Source organism: Danio aesculapii, chromosome 25 (assembly GCF_903798145.1).
Source record: "Danio aesculapii chromosome 25, fDanAes4.1, whole genome shotgun sequence".
In the NCBI taxonomy this organism is placed as follows: Eukaryota; Metazoa; Chordata; class Actinopteri; order Cypriniformes; family Danionidae; genus Danio; species Danio aesculapii.
Window position 1 is genome coordinate 8759892 of NC_079459.1, and position 22456 is coordinate 8782347.

At 35.3% G+C, this 22456-nt stretch overlaps 1 protein-coding gene across 1 annotated transcript in view; it reads left to right on the forward strand.

Annotated features, from left to right (window-relative positions):
• osbpl5 (oxysterol binding protein-like 5) overlaps window positions 1-22456 on the forward strand; it is a 110532-nt gene that overhangs the window by 83360 nt on the left and 4716 nt on the right. The window contains 12 exon segments of the mRNA XM_056451533.1: window positions 3365-3549; window positions 3632-3713; window positions 6129-6227; window positions 7786-7882; window positions 8001-8099; window positions 9427-9524; window positions 9609-9698; window positions 10284-10420; window positions 12741-12920; window positions 14665-14794; window positions 17087-17201; window positions 20647-20749. Coding sequence (XP_056307508.1) covers window positions 3365-3549; window positions 3632-3713; window positions 6129-6227; window positions 7786-7882; window positions 8001-8099; window positions 9427-9524; window positions 9609-9698; window positions 10284-10420; window positions 12741-12920; window positions 14665-14794; window positions 17087-17201; window positions 20647-20749 — 1415 coding nt within the window.

The window sequence follows — 22456 nt, forward strand, 5'->3', positions numbered from 1 at the left end:
AAGGTGTGAAAACACCTCTAGTTTGTAAAAAGTTAGGAAAGTGTCCAGCTTTGTTTAGATGGGAATGTCAAGTGGCAAAAGAGGGTTTGCATGAAAAAAGCACTGATTTTCACAGCGGCAACACGAATACAAATGCAGGTGAGAAAGACAGCGTGACTACGATTACATGGACATCAGTAATCAAATTATCTGAATAAGACAACAATATGATTTAAGGTGTTTACATGAGCTGCTTTTTGGATGTTCTTTTCATAATCCCGTTTTACATGTTATAGCACATAATTCGATTAACATCATCGCGTACAGGGAGTTTCATGTAATTTCGGGTGTTTCATTCTTAATTTGTCGACTTTAACTGCAGTTTGGCACTTTCACTTTCATTCAGGAACATTTCATGCATGCCCCCCCGGGTTATTGGATGCGAGGAACTGCTGGAAGAGTGTAGTTTTAATGAAATTTTATATCGCAATATGTGTATAGACTATCCTGTCAGAAGATGCGGCAAAAATTATATGCGGCAAAAATCTTACACAACGGTAATAGTTTGATTAAGGTGTTTACATGTTTACATTTACAGCAGATCTGTCAGTCCATAATATTGTAGTGATATTACTGTAAATTTAGTAACTACAGTAAATTATTTCGACTAAGGTATGTCTTTAAAAACTAACTTTGCCATCTGAATAAACATAAACAAAGAACACACAAAATATCAAAACTGCCAACAAAATACTATGCAAATCAATACCTGTTTACTTCTGAACATTTTTCAGTATATCCTTCCTTGTGTTTAGCAGACACAAGTAACTTAAACGATTTTGGAACAGGTTGAGAATGAGCTAAATGCAAGGACCGCAAAAGTACACACATATTTTACTCAAGTAGAAGTACAGATATTCATGTTAAAAATGACTCTGGTAAAAGTAAAAATACTGACTACACTTTTGTACTTTGGTAAAAGTAAAGAAGTACTGTCTGAAATAAGTACTTAATTAGAAAGTATTCATTTCTACTGCCCGTTTTAGTTTCTATACAATCTATATTTGTATACGTATCTACACAAACTAACCAGAATTTCAATTTTTTTTGTCATTGCCATTTTTCAGCTGCAAAGTAGCCAAGCAACATCGTTGTCCAACAACACTGTTCAAAAAGTTGTCCTATGTGTATCATCACTTGGACACAAAATCTAGATTTACGGCTGTTAAGAACAACAGCTGCCATACTCATTTATATAATCTAAAACATAATTCTGTAGATCTATATATTTGGAACTAATAAATATCTTAAATTTAATGCTTCATTTTGTCCAAAACATAAGGAGACCCGGAGGAGACATGCTGGTCGGGGAAAAAAATAAACAGAAAAAAAAAAACAGAAAAAAAAAAACCAGAGTGACAGGAAAATATATTTTTTAGTTTTTGCGTTCATTTGCAAAGATGTTTTGTGTTTTATTGCAAAGATATTTTGCGTGGGAATGAAAAACATTCCACAAACACTTCCTGTTCACTTCATATGTCAACCCTCTCTTTTTGCCGGGATTCTCCTGTATTTTACTATTCTATCCTGCTATCATCCTATCATTAAGTATTTTCCCATTTTTCTCATATATTTTTAATCTTGAAAGCACGCTGAAATAAATATAAAAATATAATATAAAAAAATTATATAAAAAAAACAGTTTGTGCTCATTTAAGAGAAAATGTGTTGTTTAAAATAAAACATGCAGGACAGACATGTTTACATATTATTAAGTGTATTTGTCTGTTTAAACACACACCCAAATCCCAAAGTGTCCTGCACCTTAGCTCCTCTTTAAATGGCATGTCCAGAAGCTGATCTGGGATCAGTTTACCATATGGAGCGCGTGGGTCAGTCAGCGCTTATACATGCATTCGCTGATTCAACGGTTGCATATGATGATCGATGCACATCTTTAATGAAAAAAAAGTGAATGCAGACATTTTTATATTCATTTCAGCATGATTTAAAATATATGAGATGTATGGGAAAATATTTAATGATAGGATGATAACGGGAACGCAAAACATCTTTGCAAGGGAACGTAAAAACTTGAACAAAAATATATTTTCCTATAACTTTTTTTCCCCACCATTATGTCCTTTCTAGGTCTCCGTTAAAAGACACTACATTTTTTTCTTTTGATAAAATAAAAAAACTGAATGTATTTAACTGCACATAATTTCTAAAAGCTCACATGATTTCAGGTTTGTTTGTTTGTTTTGTTTATTTGTTTTCAGCATTCATTCATTCATTCATTCATTTTCTTTTCGGCTGAGTCCTTTTATTAATCTGGGGTCGTCTCAGCTGAATAAACAGCCAAATTATCCAGCAAGTTTTTACGCAGCGGATGCCCTTCCAGCTGCTGCCCATCTCTGGAAAATGTTTTCAGCATATTGGGTATATTTTATTTAATGAATAAAGTTAAAATAAATTCAAATTAAGCAATGAAATATATAATATAGCTCGCACCACAAAACATATTAAAACGAAAGTAACAAGCCCGATTTAAAAATGTAAGGAGTAGAAAGTACAGATATTTGTGTAAAAATGTAAGGAGTAAAATTAAAAAGTTGTCAGAAAAATAAATAGTGGAGTAAAGTACTGATACCAGAAAAATCGAAAGTACAGTAAGGAAGTATTTGTGCTCTGTTACTTCTCATCTCTGGTGAAATGATGGCAGAAGGTTTATTTTGGGTGAACTGCATTACAAGATAATGCTTACTGAATGTTTTTGTAGTACACAAATGCTAACTAAAACTATTGTCTATGATGACATTATACATGTTTACAGGTCATTTTAGGTGCTAAATATTTGCTCTGCAGTTAGGCTAACAGTCATTGTTGTCTGCAAAATGGCTTGAACCAATTTTTGGTGGGCAGGGGGTTTGTATGGCAATATTTCATGCACAGTACTGCTTAAAGTCTAAAGTATATCATCATAAAACTAAAGATCGGCTCTACTTTAGATGTGGGTTAGGTATTGAAGATTGAAATGAAGATTATAATTGTTAGAAGTTAGGGCTTGTTGTTGTGGAGAAAAGGAAATAGTCTTTTCCATCCAAACCTCTGGTCTAAGATTGCTGCTTTACAGTTTTGGACTTAGAAATTGGAAATTGTGCTTGAACTGTCAAATACAATGAAAGTAATGCCAAAGTGGCTGTTGAATATCCACACGAACACAGTCAGATAGTCTTAAGTGAACATATACCGCGAGAAAAAGGTTCAATATATTGAATCCATGCATTTGTCTTAAAGTGACAGCATCCTAATACTGTAAGGTGGCTTATATTGAATTCAAGGTATATTTATATATATTTTTTTCATCTTCTTGTGATTAAAGGCTGGCGAGGCGTCCCAGGTTGAGACTGTCTCAGAGGAAAATAAAGGTTTAATATGGACACTCCTAAAGCAGCTGAGGCCGGGAATGGACCTTTCGAAAGTGGTTTTGCCAACATTTATCCTGGAGCCACGTTCATTTCTGGACAAGCTGTCAGATTACTACTACCACGCTGACCTGCTGTCCAAGTAAGCACCTTGTTAGCATCACTACTGCGACAAACGGTGCTTTACTAAGAATAGAGAATCATCGTATTTATTTTTGTTTCAGGGCTGTGACGGAGGAGAGTCCATACTGCAGGATGAAGCAGGTCCTGCGTTGGTATTTGTCAGGTTTCTACAAAAAACCAAAGGCAAGTTCGGTAAATGTATTACTTGATTGGGAATTATGAACAATTTCATAGAATTATATTGTTGGGAATGACAGTATTTTATAAAATAATGGTCACACTTTACAAAAGGTCCCATTAGTTAAAAGGGGGATTCGGAGTGTATTTTTAAGGCTTGGTTTTGTTTATAGGGTGCAAAGCAATGTGTGCTCATGATTAATTTGTTAAAAATTACGTTATTTTTTTTTATATATCTCACTTTGATTATATACAGCTACTCAGCTAACATGAAAACGACTGTCAAATTTCCTGGTTCCTCCAAAAACCCGCCCTCAAGGGGCTCTGATTGGTCAGCTAACATAATGTTCTGTGATTTGCAGATCGCTCCTAGCATGGGCTTTGCCGTTGAGTAAATACTGCCAGTCCCAGCAGTTTGAGCCTGAATCAGACAGAAAATGAGAGCACACAGCTGAACCTGATGCTTTCTAAAATCAAATCTGACAAGTGTCTTTCACATAATATAAAAGTAATATAAAACCTTCACATACCTTTTGCGAGTTCAAAAGGTATGTGAGAGATTTGAAATGTAGAATGCAGGGAAAGTGGCAGCATAGACAGACACAGCAGTGCTGGTGAAAATTGTGTTAACAGGTGTTTAACGGGTAAATATGAATTTGTAGCTAAATTGTTAACGGAGCCAAACAGCATTTCTCATTGTTTACATCCTTGCTACAACATACCGTTAACGTTAGAAACTGTGCATGTAGCTGATCAATTTTAACAAATAAAATACTTACAGGTTGTGGCTTACAATCCACAGCTTCGTCTATTATGGTTGGCGCTGCTACGAATCCAGCACTGAATTGGGAGATTCTGGAAGCTTCCTTTGTGAAATGCTAGAGCTATATCTGTTTTATAATCGTCTGGAACATAATTAAAATTAAACTGTAAGCACTTCTCTCTTTGCGTTGTGTCCTTTGTAAGCCCAAATACAGAAACAGAAGAAGCTCTGTGAAAATAGCAGCGTTTGGATGGCATTTTATCTTTCTCTGCTAAAACATTACAGCATATCTGGCCACGCCCTTCGCTGCGCAGGGTGTATGTGTGTAACCTGAAGGGTTATGATCTCATTAAGATCATTTTGTAGTCCCCAAACTTCTTCACTGTAAGCTTTGCTAAGCTAACTCTATAAAAGCCAATGTCTCACTTTGCATTGAACTTTAAGCGTCTTACATTCAGAGATGTTGTTTGTGTTCACACAGCTACATTACACATCATCTAAAGTTTAAAATATTATATCATAGTGGACCACCCCTTTATTGTAAATGTATTTACTAACATGAACTAAAAGTGATGCATGCTTGTATTTTGCTTGCTTTTCACTAATAATGCATTATTCAAATCCAAAGTAGTGCTTGGTAATGTTAACAAATATTTATACTGTAATAAATGAATTGTTCATTGTTTACAAATACATTAGCTAACAATTACTAATCGATCTAATTTGTTCCTGTGATAGAAGAATTGAATTTCAGCAGCTGCTACTTTATTCATTGTTGCATTATCTTCAGAGATTGGTGCTTAAGAAACCTTTCACATCAATAATTTTGAAGACAGTAGTGCTGCTTAGAATTTTTCAAAGAAGTTTAAAGGATCTTTTAAGTCAAGTTAAGTCACTTTTATTTCTAAAGTGCTTTTTACAATATAGATTGTTAGAGCAGCTTTACGTGGATGAAAGAAAAAAACCATAACAGTATTTCCATTTCCATTTAGTCATTTTAAAAATATTACAAATATTACAAAAATGTTACACGAAGAGGCAATACACATAAGAAGTGCTAATTATACAGAAGAACTGTTAGTGCTCAGAAAGTTAAGTGCTAGATTTAGGGGGGCAGAGTTAGAGGTTTTTTTTTTTTGAGAAGAGAGTATTTCTACAGGTAGTTTGTCAAGGCCACTCACCTGTGTGAAGCACACTTCATAAATGCAGTGTTTTTTATATATATAAATATGGAGTGATTGTAAGAATGTGTCCGGTGCAAGTGTCAGAGAGATTTTCCTGCAGGTGGTTTGTCAAGCCCACTCACCAGTGTGAGGCACACTCAGAATTGCATAATGTTTTGAGGGTGTTGTATGGTGTGGTGGGGGAGAGAAGCGGGGGTCCTGTTTTTTGTTTTGTTTTGTTTTTTTGTTTTTTTTCACAGGGGTTTTCAATTTCAGATTGTGTAGCATTTTCAGCATATCAGGCAGACAGTACAGTAGTGGTAGAATGCAGTTGTAGTTCTGCTTAAAACAGATGTTTTAAGAGCAGTTATTAGTCTTTTCGTAACACTTTAAATGCTTGAATGGTCACTTTTAAACAGAAGTACTGTATTAAATTCTTTAAAATAAACATAATTAGGTTTATATTTACAAACATGCATTTCTTATACTTTTCAGGGGCTGAAAAAACCTTACAATCCTATTCTAGGAGAGATGTTTCGATGCTGCTGGCTACATCCACAAACAGACAGCTGTACATTTTACATGGCCGAGCAGGTAAGACTAGAATTAAGTGTTTGGACTTCTTATTAACTCGTACATTTTATTCAGTGCAATATCAAAGACTTTTATTAAACCGAGTGGCATTTTAAAACATTTATCAAAAAGAAGCAATATGATGCAAGCAAGGGGCGGCACAGTGGCTCAGTGGTTAGCACTGTTGCCTCACAGCAGGAAGGTCACTGGTTTGAGCCCTGGCTGGGCCAGTTGGCATTTCTGTGGAAAGTTTGCATGTTCTCCCTGTGTTCGCGTGGGTTTCCTCTGGGTGATCTGGTTTCCCCCACAGTCCAAACACATGCGCTATAGGTGAATAAGCTAAATTGGCAATAGTGTATGTGTGTGAATGGAAGAGAGTATGGGTATTTCCCAGTGCTGGGCTGCGGCTGGAAGGGCATCTGCTGGAATCATAAACATTAAAACATATGCTAGATAAGTTGGCGGTTCATTCTGCTGTGGCAACCCCTGATAAATAAGGGACTAAGCTGAATGAAAGAATGAATGAATGAATGAATGAATGAATGATGCAAGCAATATGTTTTTACATTAAGGGGCAATTCACACAGAACATGATTTTTAAGTCCAATGAACTTCTTTTACATTATTTTTCTATGTAAACACATGCTCACTGGACATCTGATGGTCCCACATATTTTGCATCTCCTCAAACAAAAGCAGCAAGTTTTTTAGACCCTGTGTCAAGTTAAAAAACTTCAATTTTTATACTCATCAATTTGATCAAAGTCAGCTCCAAAGCAGTGGACCAATTAGAAAATCTCTTAAAGCTTTACAAGCTCTTAAAGGGGCTGTGTCCAAATAACCTTGTAATATACAGTTCTGTAAATCCAATCAATTAATAGTGCATAGATAAAAAGTGCATTCTGTCTGAACGACCCCTAAAGCATGTAAACATAAAGCTTTAATTAATTTTTCTTCAGCTTAGTCACTTATTTATCAGGGGTTGCTACAGCGGAATGAACCGCCAACTTTCCAGCATATGTTTTATGCTGGAGATGCCCTTCCAGCTGCAATCCAGTACTTACAAACACCCATACATGCTCACATTAACTCACACACACGCACACACACACGCACACACAAGCGCGCTACGCGCACACGCACACTCACACACACACACAAACACACACACACACACACACACACTCATTCACACTCATACAATATGGCCAATTTAGTTCAAGCAATTCACCTATAGTGCATGTCTTTGGAATGTGGGGGAAACCAGGGGACCAGGGCACCCATAGGAAACCCACGCGAACATGGGGAGAATATGCAAACGCTACACAGAAATGCCAATTGGTCCAGCTGGGGCTCGAACCAGCAACCTTCTTGCTGTGAGGCGACAGTGCTAACCACTGACCCACCGTGCCACCCCCATAAAACATCATATGACATTTTTTGATGCAATGATCTGTGTTTACTCTGCATGACATTTGTCCTACTGTGCATACATTGCGAACATGACTACAATCTTTGTTTGCAAAACACAGGAAAGCGATAAGCTCGTCTGATAAGCACTTCACTTTTGTACTTTCAGGTTTCTCATCACCCTCCAGTTTCAGCCTTCTACATCAGCAATAAAAAAGATGGATTCTGCATTAGTGGAAGCATTCTGGCCAAATCAAAATTTTATGGTATATATATACAGTAAATGTATCTTTCATGCTGAAGTATGAAAGTAGACATAAAGTGATTTTAATACACAACCTCTTGTGATGTTTCATGCGATGCTGCTTATAACTTTTTTTTTAGGGAACTCATTGTCTGCAATATTAGATGGAAAGGCCAGACTCTTGTTTCTGACCCGAGATGAAGAGTATATCATCACAATGCCATACGCTCACTGTAAAGGTAATGAGAATCGTTTAGAATTTACATTTCATATTTAAAACCATGTGCTTTCTTTTTTTTTTTTTTTAATTATGCCTTAAAAGTGCACCAAAAATACATAATTAAATGCAGCAGAGAAAATAAGTATTGAACATTTCTAAAGGAGCTATTGATATGGAATTGAACCAAAACAAAAAAATCTGAAAAATGAGTTATGTGTAATAACAATAAAAGAACACATGGATAATGTACTGAACTACTGAAATGTTTTTAACACTTTATATAAAAGGCTTTTTGGTGATGGCAGCTTAAAGACGCCTCTCATATGGAGAATGAAGTCACATAAATTGCTCAGGTGTCCAGACTTCAACAGAGTGTAAAAATCTAGATGGTTCTAGATCTGATCTTTATGTCCTATTCTCTATTGGATTCAAGTCAGGTGATTAGCTGGGCCATTCTACAGCTTGATTTTCTTTCTCTGAAAGCATTTGAGAGTTTCCTTGGCTGTGTTTTGGATCATTGTCTTGCTGAAATGTCCACGCTGGTTTCATCTCATTATGCTAATAATGTAGATGTTGGACTGAAGCAGCTAATATTAATTTACAATGATAAAGGGCAGAGCGTTGCTGAAGAACTACTGAGAGACTTCAGCTGCTCTCTGGGCTTTCACTGCCTTTCTACACCTCCCTTTCTTCATGTGTTCAATTCTTTTTCCCTGTGTCATTTCATTTTATTATGCATAACTTAATTTGTAAACGAATTAGATTTGTTTTCTTTGCATATCTTGCATTTATTGCATTTTTTGGTTGTTATCAACATTCGGTGAAAATTTAAAGTCAATGCCACCTTTAGAAATATGTTTTCTGAGAAAAATGGTTAGATGTTCAATACGTGAGATGGTGAGATGTTCTTATTTTCCCTGCTGTATATTTAATTAATTTTGCATTCCAAAGCCACATGACAATATTGTCTTTTTTCTTACTTTCTTTTTTCAATATTATAATGACAATAAACAATATAATAAATATGTAAGAAATGTCTTTTTTTAAATAGATCACCTGAATGCTGAATAAATAAGCTTTCCATTGGACAATATTTGGCTGAGATACAAGTATTTAAAAATAGGAGAAAAATTTATAAATATTGAGAAAACTATCTTTAAAGTAAGCATTTTATAGTAAGAATTGTACAAAATTTTTAATGAAACATGATATTTACATAGTATTGAAATCATATTTGGCGTAAAAGAAAAATCAATCATTTTGATCCATAATTTATTTTTGATTATAACACGGTCAACTTTTAATCGTTTTGTAGAACCCTATTAAAGGGAAATTGTCTCTTACAGGTATTCTTTATGGCACAATGACATTGGAGCTTGGTGGGAAAATCACCATTGAGTGTGAAAAAACTCAATGTTATACAGAACTTGAATTCAAATTGAAGGTATTTTGGAGTCTAAATAACATAACATTTTCTTTTCTTTTCTTTTTCTGAAATCTTACAACTGTCATTTTTTTTGTTCCCCAGCCTTTTCTTGGCAGCTCTTGTAATGTTAACCAGATTTCTGGAAAGATCCGTATCGGGGAGGATATTCTGGCTACAGTAGAAGGACACTGGGTAAGAATCATTTCACATATTTACATATTAAAAGAGTCACCAAAAAAGACTGAATCACTATGTTAAATAATAAACCCTTTTAACAAGCCTATTACATCAGTATCTTAAATCCTTGAAAGTTTTTAATATTTAAATTTTTAAAAAAAGGTATGAACATTTATTTGTGTATGTAGTATGTCATCTTTGCTTTGCTTTTTTTGCTTTTTTTAAAAGTCTTTATAACATCATCGTCAAGTTTTTCTTTTATTAGTTGAATTAGTAGAATTTTATTTGTTTCTTTTATTAGTAAAAAATTATTTGTTGTACTCTGCCATTCACTGTGCTCTAAGTTTTTCAAACTATGACGACTTTCACTTTTGAGAAACCCGGAAATATGAAAAGGGTCCATAATAATAATAATAATAATAATAATAATAATAATAATAATAATAATAATAATAATAATAATAATAATATGAAATCCTTCAAGTGTATCTTTAAAGATTAGAGACAAAACAATTAACTTTATAACAGACTACAAGATTTCCTATGACATTGCTTTCAGCACATTTCGCAGTTGTGTTTGAAATCCAAATCATTCCCCAGGACAGCAAAGTGCACCTGATAGAGAAGAAGACTGGCCACCAGGAGGTGCTGTGGAACCCTGGTCCAGACATACGCAGACAGAGGCTGAAGAAACGAGTGGTGCCGATGGACCAGCAGGAGGCGTTCGAGTCTGAGAGGTGCAGAAACACTTAGTCATTATAACAAAGTGGATTTTTCATATCTTATTTTGTTTGTGATTTACCATATTATAATTAGTAGTTCTGCACTGTAAAACATAGAAATAAAATTTAATAAATGAGACAAGTACTGTGTGTTTTACTCAAATATTACTAAGAGTTAATTTTGCTTATTAGAAAGTTACATTAACTCCTTAAATACATTAAAGGGATAGTTAACTCACAAATTAAAATGACCTCATTATTCACTCTACCTCATGTGGTTTTAAACCTATTCGACTTTCTTTCTTCTGTTGAACAAAAGAAGGTATTTTGAAGAATGCTGGTTGCTGGCACCCACTGACTTCCATAGTAAAGAAAAAATACTATAAAAAGTCAATGGGTGATGGCTACCATCATTCTTCAAAATACCTTCTTTTGTTCAACAGAAGAAAGAAAGACGAATAGGTTTTGAACAGGTGAAAGTTCAGTAAATGATGATAGAATTTTCATTTTTGAGTGAACTATCCCTTTAAACAAAACTCAAATGGAAAGTGTAACAGCAGATTTGTATGTAGTTCCCATTGTTCCCTAGTTGCTGTTTAATTGTTAAATCAGATTTATGGTCAAATTTATTATTTGATCATTGTTTGTTCAAGATTTATATAGATCGAGATTTGTTAGCGTCTAATCTTTTATTTTAAAATCTGAAAGGATTTCCGGTATGAGTTTTTGGAGCTACCCTTGTGCTGAAGATTAGTGCCTGCGTTTAGACCTTATTGGCCAAAGACTATTAAAGGAACACTCCGCTTGTTTTTAAATAGACTCATTTTACAGGTTTTCTAGAGTTAAACAGTTGAATTTTACCATTTTTAAATCTATATATTGGATATATCCGGATCTAGCAGGAGCACTCTTAGCTTAGCTTAGATTAGTTTATCTTTGCATAAATCACTAAATCGGATTAGATCCATAGCATCTCATTCAAAAAATTCAAAAAAGATATTTGATAATTTTCTTAATCAAAGCTTGACTCATTTGTACTTGCATATGACAGTAAAGTCCCTTGATTACTAAGGTAGAATAAGAGCCATATCAGCCTAGAAAATAGCAACATTTTTTAATCTGCCTTAGTATACGATGTACAGAAGAGTCAACCTTTAAATAGAATAATTTTCAAAACTACTATTAAAATTGCTTTTTGAGCGAAATGCTAATAGTTAAATCCAATTCATTGATCTGTGCTAAGGTACACTAAAAGTGCTCCCGCCAGAACCAGAGATTGACTGAATGAATTTCAAATTGATATTGGATTTCAAATTGATTTCCAAAAACTAATATGTGAAGAGGTATTGACAATACGTACAGCATTTTAAATGCTAGTTAAAGATAGCACAATAATTGTGTTATCTAAAGATATTATCTATTTAAAGATAATACAATAATTGTGCTATCTTTAACTAGCATTTAAAATGAAAGATCTGAGTTCAATGCAATTTATTTGAGTTTTATACACTGAAACCGAGATACTAATACTTTTATAACTTAAAGCGCAGTTTAAAGGTTTAACTGGGTAATTGGGTTATAGGCAAGTTCAGTTAATTAGTCAAGTCCTTGGAAAACAGTTGTTTGTTCTGTATTTAGCCAAACCAAAATGTATTTAGACACCATCAACATTTCTCAAATGAGTTTAAAAGTTGGTAATAAAATATGATCTTAAAGTAAAGTTTTGTCGGAACTTTGTCTTGACCATGTAAGATGTTTTAGATACAAATGTAAAGTATATTGTGTTACAATAAAGTAAAAACATTACAGACAACTGTTAATATGACACTTAAACAACTACCAGTGGGTGTCATGGTGGTGCAGTGGGTAGCACGATCGCCTTTGTTTACCGTTCATAATTTCTATTTTGTGTGTAGTCAGTTTATTTTGCTATCCCAACATACATAAACTAAATATAGTGTCCTTTATCCACTAGCAAATCTAGTGTCTGAATCAACGTTGCATATTTTTTTCATTACCTTTTGTAATTTAAATATTTAATTTTCATAATTGTTTTCAATTGGCCTAGCTGGTGTAATTACAGCATTTACCAGTATGTGCTAGCTACTAATGTCAACTATTAAAAAGTAAAACTACAAATCCCTCTTAGATCTCCTGCATCTTGACCTGGAAATCTACTTTGTAAATAATAGGCGTCATTCAGAATGACCTCAACTTTCTGGTTAAATTATTACACATCAAAGAGCTGTAAAAGTGTGTTATATGACTAAACAATAATGGCTTTTATAAGATCTAAAGCTCATAGTGGAAAATTGTTGGTGTGTTTTTCCTCCAGGCTGTGGCAGCATGTGACCCGGGCAATTAATGATAAAGACCAGAACAGAGCCACCCAGGAGAAGTTTGTGCTGGAAGAGGCTCAGCGGCAGGAAGCCAGAGAAAGAGCCGAGCGAGCCTGGAACCCACGACTATTCACTCTTAATGCTGACACCAATGAGTGGCACTACAAACATGCCGAGTATGTTCACTGTGCTACATTCATTTCTTTATTTATAGTTTTCTTTATATATACTGTAGTATAGTATATATATATTTTTTGGCAAATTAGGAAATGCTAAAAATGTTTTGTTTATGATGTATTTTTTTATGTTTTTTGACTCAAATAATTACTTTCGCTGCTTGTTCGAACTATTTAAAATAAATTAAGACAACACATTTCATAAAGTAAGTTTGACACCCAGTGGTTGAACTAGGTATTGCATGCCTGGTTCAAAACACACGCAAGCGCAGGTTGCCAGATTGACAGGAGCAAGCCTGACTATTGAGCCTAAGGCTGATTTAAGTCATGTTCTAAATAATAGCAACGGCACGCGATAGAAGGAATATTTCCCATATTAAAAGAAGTTTTTGTTCTAACCAACACCTGACATTTTTATTTTATTTCTAGCATCTAAACAACACGATAAACTGTGATCACCTCAGGAATACCTCATGTGCTTTATTCAGTGCTAAATGCTAAGAATGCAAGTGTGAATGTCATTTGACATGACATTTATTGACATAAAACTTAAAGCAGCAGCAGATAGTTGTACTATACTTATAGCTATACTTATTATATGTAGTAGATAGACCTCAGATCTTGAAAATAAAATAAACCATTTGAAATTAAACTTCAGAACTGTGACTTAGTGCAAGTCAACACATATTAGTGATTCAGCGTCTACATTTAATAATGTTAAAGATTTTTAATATGTATTAATTAGATTATAAACCTTAACATTTTGTTGGAGTGCAGTAAGTGCACTATTCTGTGCTTCTGAATTTTAAATTTCTATTGTTTCATCTGGTGCAAACAGCCAAATTGTTTATCACTGCTTATCTCATCACGTAGCGTGTTGTTAGGACACGGGGTTACAATGTAACCTGCTCACCTAATGTTCACATTCATAATATTTATATTATTTTAAAATTAATAACCACCTCATGGGGAAGTCTGAATCTGCGTCTCATTTTGGAGGCTGTTACAGTCCACCGGAGGTCGCATTTCGGTCACGGACGCACACTTTGAGAGCCTTCCAGGCTGAATGAATGAGTGAAATACGTTTTTTTCCAAAAAGGCAACCCGGGGTGCTGAAAATTTGGTTATCTGGCATTAGATTTGTAATTGACCAAAAGAAAGGCAGACGTTCAGGCACGTGCAAAATATCTGACTTCAGCATTGTTTTTCAGATAAACATCTGAATGTTCAATTAGCATATTTCTCAAATACCTGAAAACATATTATGCTATTTTTATGCTTACATTTAGATCCTCTTAAATTAGTGGGACAACATGAAGGAAATGTGTGAAACCCATTATTTTTTACAGTGTATATAATTATGTGCTTGAATGATGTGTTTGACAAATGTTTTTTGACCAATAGATTTAGTCTTAGTTTTAGTAAGCAAACATTTGATTAAACCGTTCAACTCTTAATCTCTTAATGGATTGTTTTAAATGTCTTTTATGACAACAGTTTTGGCTAAAATAGATTTTCAGTGACAGTAATCGCTCAGATCTGATTAAAATATCTTCATTATTGTTCCAATGATAAATTAATTACGGGATTAAAAAGACACGTAGGTGAATGAATTATGACTTAATTTTAATTTTGTGTGTGTCTTTGAAGTGTAATTCACAGATATCATAATTTCCTTTGGTTACAAATCCAAGAATCTGTCAGCATTTCAATAATTATCTTCTCATACAAATTATGTTCTCAGCACTAAGCCATGGGATCCGGAACACTGTCTGGTGCAGTTTGAGAAAGATGGCATCATCCAAACTAAAGAGAAGTCACAGCGCCGACGCAACCGTTTCTCCTACAGCCAGGACTGGGCTGGACAGCAGAAGGTGAGTCACATAGACATTCTAACCACCTTCTTCCTACACTCCATGATGCTTGGCATGAATCATGGGAGTAACATCCATTAAACTGTGAACATCTAAATACACTATTCTCTTCACAGTAAAACAACTTATTAGAATAATCTACTTTCAGCAGATCACCAATAATGGCAAAAACTTAATCTGAGGCTTTCTCCAGCATAATTGCGGGTATATATTGAAGTATTATACTTTAGGGAATACATAGAGAATGTAATCTGGTGGAATTTAACACAGTGAATTCAGAGCTTTGGTTAGTGAAATGCTTGTGATACTAATGTCATGGTAAAATGCCAAGTGAAGCTTTATTTTTTATCACAGAAAAAATAAAGCACAAAACCAAGTGTACCTCTTACTCACACTGTAAAACAAACCAACAAAAACACATTGAAAAAAACTGTTAATGTGCTGGCATAAAACAGTAACATGGTTAGAATTTTAAGAATCAACATGGATTATCAAATAGTCTTAATTAACGTGGAGTGGATGGATGGATGGGGTTGATGGACTGATGGATGGAGTTGATCAATAGATGGATTTGATGCATGGATGGATTGAGTTGATAGATGAATGGAGTTGATGGATTGATCGATGGAATTGAGGGACTGACAGATGGAGTTAATGGATGGAGTTGATGGATGGATGGATGGTTGGATGGATGGATGGATGGATGGATGGATGGATGGATGGATGGATGGATGGATGGATGCATGAAGTGAATGGATGGATGGAGTTGAAATTGATGGAGTTGAAAGATGCATGGAGGGAGTTGATGATTGATGGATGGATGGAGTTAATGAAGTTAATAGATGGTGTTGATAGATAGATGGGGTTGATAAATGGATGGATTTGATGGATGGATGGATGGATGGATGATGAATTGATTTGATAAAGTTGATGGATGGATCCATGGAGTTGATGGATTGATTAGTGTTAATGGATGAATGGAGTTGATTGATTGATGGGTGGATGGATGAATGGAGTTGATAAAGTTGATGGATGGAGTTAATAGATGCATGGAGGGAGTTGATGTTTGATGGATGGATGTAGTTGATGGATGGATGAATGAAGTTAATTAAGTTGATAGATAGAGTTGATGGATGGGGTTGATGAATGTATAGATCTGATGAATGAATTTATTTGATGTAGTTGATGGATGGATACATGGAGTTGATGATGGATGGAATTGATGAAGTTGATGAATGGTGTTGATGGATGCATGAAGTTGATGGATGGATGGAGTTGATGAAGTTGATGAATGGAGTTGATGAATTTGATGGATGGATGGAGTTGATGAAGTTGATGAATGGAGTTGATGAATTTGATGGATGGATGGAGTTAATGAATGTATGGATTTGATGTATGGATGGATGGATGGATGGATGGATGATGGATTGATTTGATGAAGTTGATGGATGGATGGATGGAGTTGATGCATTGATGAGTGGAGATGATGGATGGATGGAGTTGATGAAGTTGATGAATGGAGTTGATGGATTGATGGATGCAGTTAATGGATGGATGAATTTGATGGATGGATGGAGTTGACAAATGGAGTTGGAGTTGATTGATTGATTGATTGATTGATTGATTGATTGATTGATTGATTGATTGATTGATTGATTGATTGATTGAGATGACAGATTGATGGATGAGGTTGATGGATGGATTGGGTTGATGAATGAATGGATTTGATGTATGGATGGATGGATGACGGATTGATGTGGTGAAGTTGATGGATGATGATGAAGTTGGTGGATGAAGTGGATGAATGGGTGGATTGAGTTGATGGATGGATGGAGTTGATAAACACATGGAGTTGATGGATGGATGGATGGATGGATGGATGGATGGAGTTGATAGATTGATGCATGGAGTTGATGGATTGATGGATGGATCGATTGATCCAAACCTTTATGAGTTTTCTTTTTCTATTGAACACAATAAAAAGTTAATATTATTAACTTCTAATAATTATAAGAAGAAGAACAAGAAGAAGATTTTTTGAAAAATGTTAGAAACCTGTAACCATTGACTTCCATTGTAGACAAAAAACAATTAAAATTCAATGGTTACAGTTTTTTAGCATTTTTCAAAATAACTTCTTTTGTGGTTAACAAAAAAAGACCCCAAACAGGCTTGGAACAAGTAAAGGATTCGTGTTTTGGGTGAACTGTCCCTTTAAGCTCATGTTTGGGTGCCTTGATTGCCGTTAGGGTGTGTTTGGTTTACAGAACTGTGTCTGTGTGTGTTTGTCAGGTGCGGGTGAACGGCAAACACAGGAAGTCCAGCAGTCAGCCGTCCAGCTGCAGTCAGAACACAGAGAGTAGCAGCACCACACCAGAACCCAACCATGAGTCATCCGATAATGAAGGCAAGTCATCAATCCATAAGCAAACACAAGTGAATGTTTCCTGATAGTTAAGAGCTAAATAAACAGTTCTTCAGGCTGTTTCAATAGTCTGTAAGCCTGACTGTTACAAATATTACAAAACATGACTAGTCAGATTTTCAAAACTATCCACTTGATCAAATGGCGTCTCAGCTGCACTTATTGACCTTATTCTTCACATACGACTTCCGGTCTCATTCATTTTTAGACATTAAAAACAGCTTTTTTTGCTCGTTGATGTTTCAAACTATTGCAAACTTGATGTTTCCTACTATATTATTCTGCTTTTTCTGTATAGTCATGAACACACATCTTTGTAGAGGAAGTAATTTGACCGTTTTCTGCCATTTATTATTTCTAGTTATTTCTTCCATAATCATTTAATCATTGGCTGCTTGGGAATATTAATCTGCCCAAAATAAAATTCAAATAAATTCAAAGGATTTATTCTAAAATAGTCCACATATATTAATTCTAAACCAAATAAAATTTTGACTGAAGTAAAGCAAATAGCTAATTCCTTCTTTAGAATCATTCAAAAGATTTTTAGAAAGCAACTGTCCTAAATAACAGAATAAAACCATTCTAAAATAAAAAAAACATGATTAATATTAAATGTATTTATTTAATTCAAATTGTTTCATTCACAATCTCATTTTGTTCCCTTCATTGAATGTTTTCAAATGTGAAGATATGGGTGAAATAATATCATTCATTCATTCATTTTCCTTCGGCTTAGTCCTTTATTTATCAGGGGTCGCCACAGCGGAATGAACCGGCAACTATTCCAGCATATGTTTTACACAATCTATGCCCTTCCAGCTGCAACCCAGTACTAGAAAACACATCATACGCTCTCACATTCAAACAAACATACACTACGGCCAATTTTGTTTACCCAATTTACCGAAAGCGCATGTCTTTGGACTGAGGGGGAACCCGGAGCACCCGGAGGAAACCCACAAGAACACGGGAAGAACATGCAAACTCCACACCAAAATGCCAACTGGCCCAGCTGGGATTCAAACCAGCGACATTCTTGCTTTAAGGCAACATTGCTAACCACTGAACCACCTTGCCACTCCTAATGTCATACAACTTAACAGATATATGTTAAAATGTAACAACATAATTATTGCTGACAAATAGTTCAAACCTAGTGGTTTGAATAATAGCCATAGACTGTAAAAGATATGGACGTAGTCTTCGTGATGTCACCCATAGGTTTCTGAAGAGCGCAAATGAAGCTACAAGTAGGCATGGCCAACCGGCGCCATTTTGTTCATGCGTCATCACACCGACCAGGGGTTACCAAACAAGGACAAAGAGGTGGAGGGTGAGCGGAGTTACAGACACCTGTTAGCATTTTGCTTATACAGGCTTTTCTTTGGGAGAAACGCTTAATACTTCATTACCGACTCGTTTGTGTTCTGACCACATAACACTGTATGACAACGTTTCAGATGACTGTTCTAATGCCTACAGCTAATCAATCTGTCAGATTCTGGAGTGCTTTAAGGTTCCAAAGAAAATTATAAATGATAAATGTTCTTAAATAAAACAAATACATTTATAGAGATGGTATATAAGTATATAAGAATTTCACTCACCTGGAAAATGGAAGCCACGTGAATGGTTTGTGAGCACAATTAAGTGCACACAGCATGGCATATCATATGATAATTGTAGGAAATAAATCAAAAAAGCAACTGACTGTGTAAAGCCACATAAAACAAAAAAAATACGATGTACATGCAGAGTTCAGCGGCTAATCAGTAGGAATCATCTGAGGTGACGAGACCACAACCAGTGAGACCTAGCTGTAACTCAGCAAGGCAATTTGTTCCGGTCCTCCAAATAGTGTGACCAAGACATCAGAAATAAATTTAGTTCAGTTGAAAAAAGGCCTCTATAGTTTTGAAGTGACTGTACGAGCTGCAGTTGAAGCCTGCCCAGAGCGTGAGTCACCTGACATTAAGCGAGTGAGTGGCACGGACAGCAGAAAACATTTGGATATCTAATCGTAAAGGTTTCTCAAAGCTGCGTTTCTGTTGCACGAAACGAAGATATGCCACCTGTGCGCTAGTTTAAAGTTCCGAGCTTATAGCTACACCAAGGTAATACGCACACTGGACTAACTATAGCAGCAGACCATTCACATATCGTTTTTTTTTCCGTGAGCAAGTTCATTATTTCCAATATTAGAATATATGCCAAGCGTGCGCAAGCGGAGCGATGCACTCGTGCCTTCCAGATGCGCAGAGTAGAAATCATCTCACGATGTAGTTGTGAGAGGTGTGCGTGGCTTTCAGTGAAATGTCAACAAAAGATATGTTAGACGAATTATTACAAACTTTTTAAATGATTATGTATGTATGAACACAGATGATAACCACAGTTCATTTAAACATTTACATTGATAATCGTGAAACCATGATTATTCTTTAGACTATATAATCGTACAACCAAAATCTATAATTGCTGCATCCATAATTATTATGCAGTTCAAAACATAACATGAAGGTCTTTAAAAAGTCTTAAAAAGGTATTGAAATTTCCTTAAGGATTTCTGCTTATACCCTGTAATATAAATGAAACGGATGAGTTATGAAAAATTCACCCCATCACAGTTATCACCTGTAAAATTGTCCAATTTAGCATTGCCATCAGTGAACATCTGGAATTTATGGAGCCAGCCCCCAAAAGGCGAGTAAATTAATTGCAGTCTCAGTTACTTCCATATTGGCTTCACGAGGGAGAGCAGGAGGTTGCCGCTTGAAAATAGTTTAAATATTTAAAACCCCATAATTATTATATATTTTGTCTTTTGATGTGTCATTAAATTAAAGTCATTTTTGTAAGTGTTTTCTGTAAGTCATGGTAAAAATGTATAATAGTTGTTGTTTTGTTTTTTTTACATCTAAACAGGACACATTCTAATGTATGGGAAAAAGAAAACAAATGTTGATGCTTGAAACCCCCTTTTTATGTCTTTGACCCCCACATACATAAGAACAACCTCTTAAGACAATAAAATCAATATAATAATCCGTAGGGGTGGCTCAGTGGTTATCACTGTCGCCTCGCAGCAAAATGGTCGCTGGTTTGAGTCCTAGCTAGGCCAGTTGGCATTTCTGTGTGGAGTATTCATGTGGGTTTTCCCCCACAGTCCAAAGACATGCACTAAAGGTAAATTAGATTAACTAAATTGACCGTAGTGTAAAAAGTGTGTATGTGAATGAGAGCGTGTATGGGTGTTTCCCAGTACTGGGTTGCAGCTGGAAAGGCATCTGCTGTGTAGACCATATGCTGGAATAGTTATTGGTTCATTCCGCTGTGGTGACCCATGAATAAGGCACTAAGCCAAAAGAAAATGAATAATAATAATAATAATCCATGTATATATGTCTGATTTTGATTTCCCCAGGCTTTATGAACCAGTGTGCCAGATGCAGTAAAGAAGTGAAGGACATCGCTCTCATAGAGGCCTCGGTAGCAGCTATACAGAAAACACAGCAAGACATACAAAGGCAAGTAAACCTGTACAGACTCAATTCAGCATTAGTGCATTACAATGGCTGTGAGTTACTCTGCTATTCAATACTCACTACTTATTTCTCTAATCTATGGTGGCTGAGAGCGCTCAAATGTGCTGCAAGTTGTGAAAACACATACAAATAGAATGGACCCTTATGGTATCTGAGCGGCGGAAGTTGCCAAATTTGAGTAAACATGGAGAGCAGTGAATGGCATAGTACCAGAAATGTTTGTTTTGCATTACTAGTTGCTCAAATAATAAAATACTGTGATAACTCCACTATAGCGTTTACGTGACTTTTGTGTGACAATTGTGTGAGACTGATGGCAACCAGAAAAGAAAATTATGCCAAATTTACTTTCTCAGCCACTGCTTTAGAAATGCCAAAATGCATGCAAAATGATAAAAAAATGATATAAAACAAAATATAGCTTCATAAACGTACATACATTTGAAAAAACTCTAAATATTAAAAACTTTCAAAGATTTAAAATGCTGGTGACTGTAAAAAACGGCAACCCAATAAATTATGAAAGCATCTTCATCTGACTGACAACACATGCAGACGCACAGAAACACACAACAAACAGTGAGAATAACAAAGAAATGGGTCTGGAGAACCCAAAAAGTGACATTCTTATCTGCTTCCAATATAGGGTGTATCCAAAATTGCTTCTTATACTCTTAAATAGTGCACTATTTGAGTGAGCATTCCTTTATAATGGTGTCCGAAACCAATCAATTCCGCAATGCATCTTAATAACAATTGGACAACCAATGTGGACTCAGCTGCTATGAATCCCTGTAATGTACTGTATGAGTTAGAATTTCCACATCTGACCACTAGATAGCATCCTCAGTGGAATCATATTGGTGTAAGTTACTAAATAAACGATTAATTAAATGATAAATTGCTGTTTGTATACATGACGGAAATCAAAATACGGTGTTTTTATTCTTAATAAACAGTTGGCAAAGTGATAAATTCCCAGAGGGCCTGACTAAGAAGTTTAAAACCTAACTAGCACATCGCAAACTAATGGCTAAAAGCCAACCAAAACCAAAAACTGAAAGCAGGTCTAAAGTCCAGTGCAGAGCGCGTTAGTTGTGAGCCTTCAATGCTTACACATACAAATGAAAAAGTATTATAGGATTAAAATATTACAAAAAAGTATTACTTTCTACATAAATGGAAAGGTTTGTTGACATGTTTGTTTGGATATAACTTTGGGCCACACTTCGTTATTATTGCTCATTTATTCATTTTCTGGAAATTAGACCTGAATTTAGAAATAGTTTTGAAGCAAATATTTGCACTCAACAAACAAAATTAAATATGTAGGCTAATGGATGTCTTCAGTGGAGTGCGTACAACACCGTTTCTTTATCAACGAAAGAGAGAGAGAGAGAGAGAAAATAAAGAGGCAGATTGGAGGAGGCTCATTCTTTATCCTCATGCTGCAGATGGTCTGTTTAACTGTTTTCTCGCTAGTCAAGCATTCAGTTTTTCCACTTACAAAGTCTGCCATGTAAATAGCAAATGCGCCATGGAGTGATGAAGCTGACTCTTAAAGGGAATGGGAGATGAGACTATAATTGGTTTATTCTTAAAACACACCCATAACTCATTAAGAGAATAAGCACAACCCTGTTAGACCATGCGCCGCTGCGCAAACGGTATTATTCCATCCTTAAAATA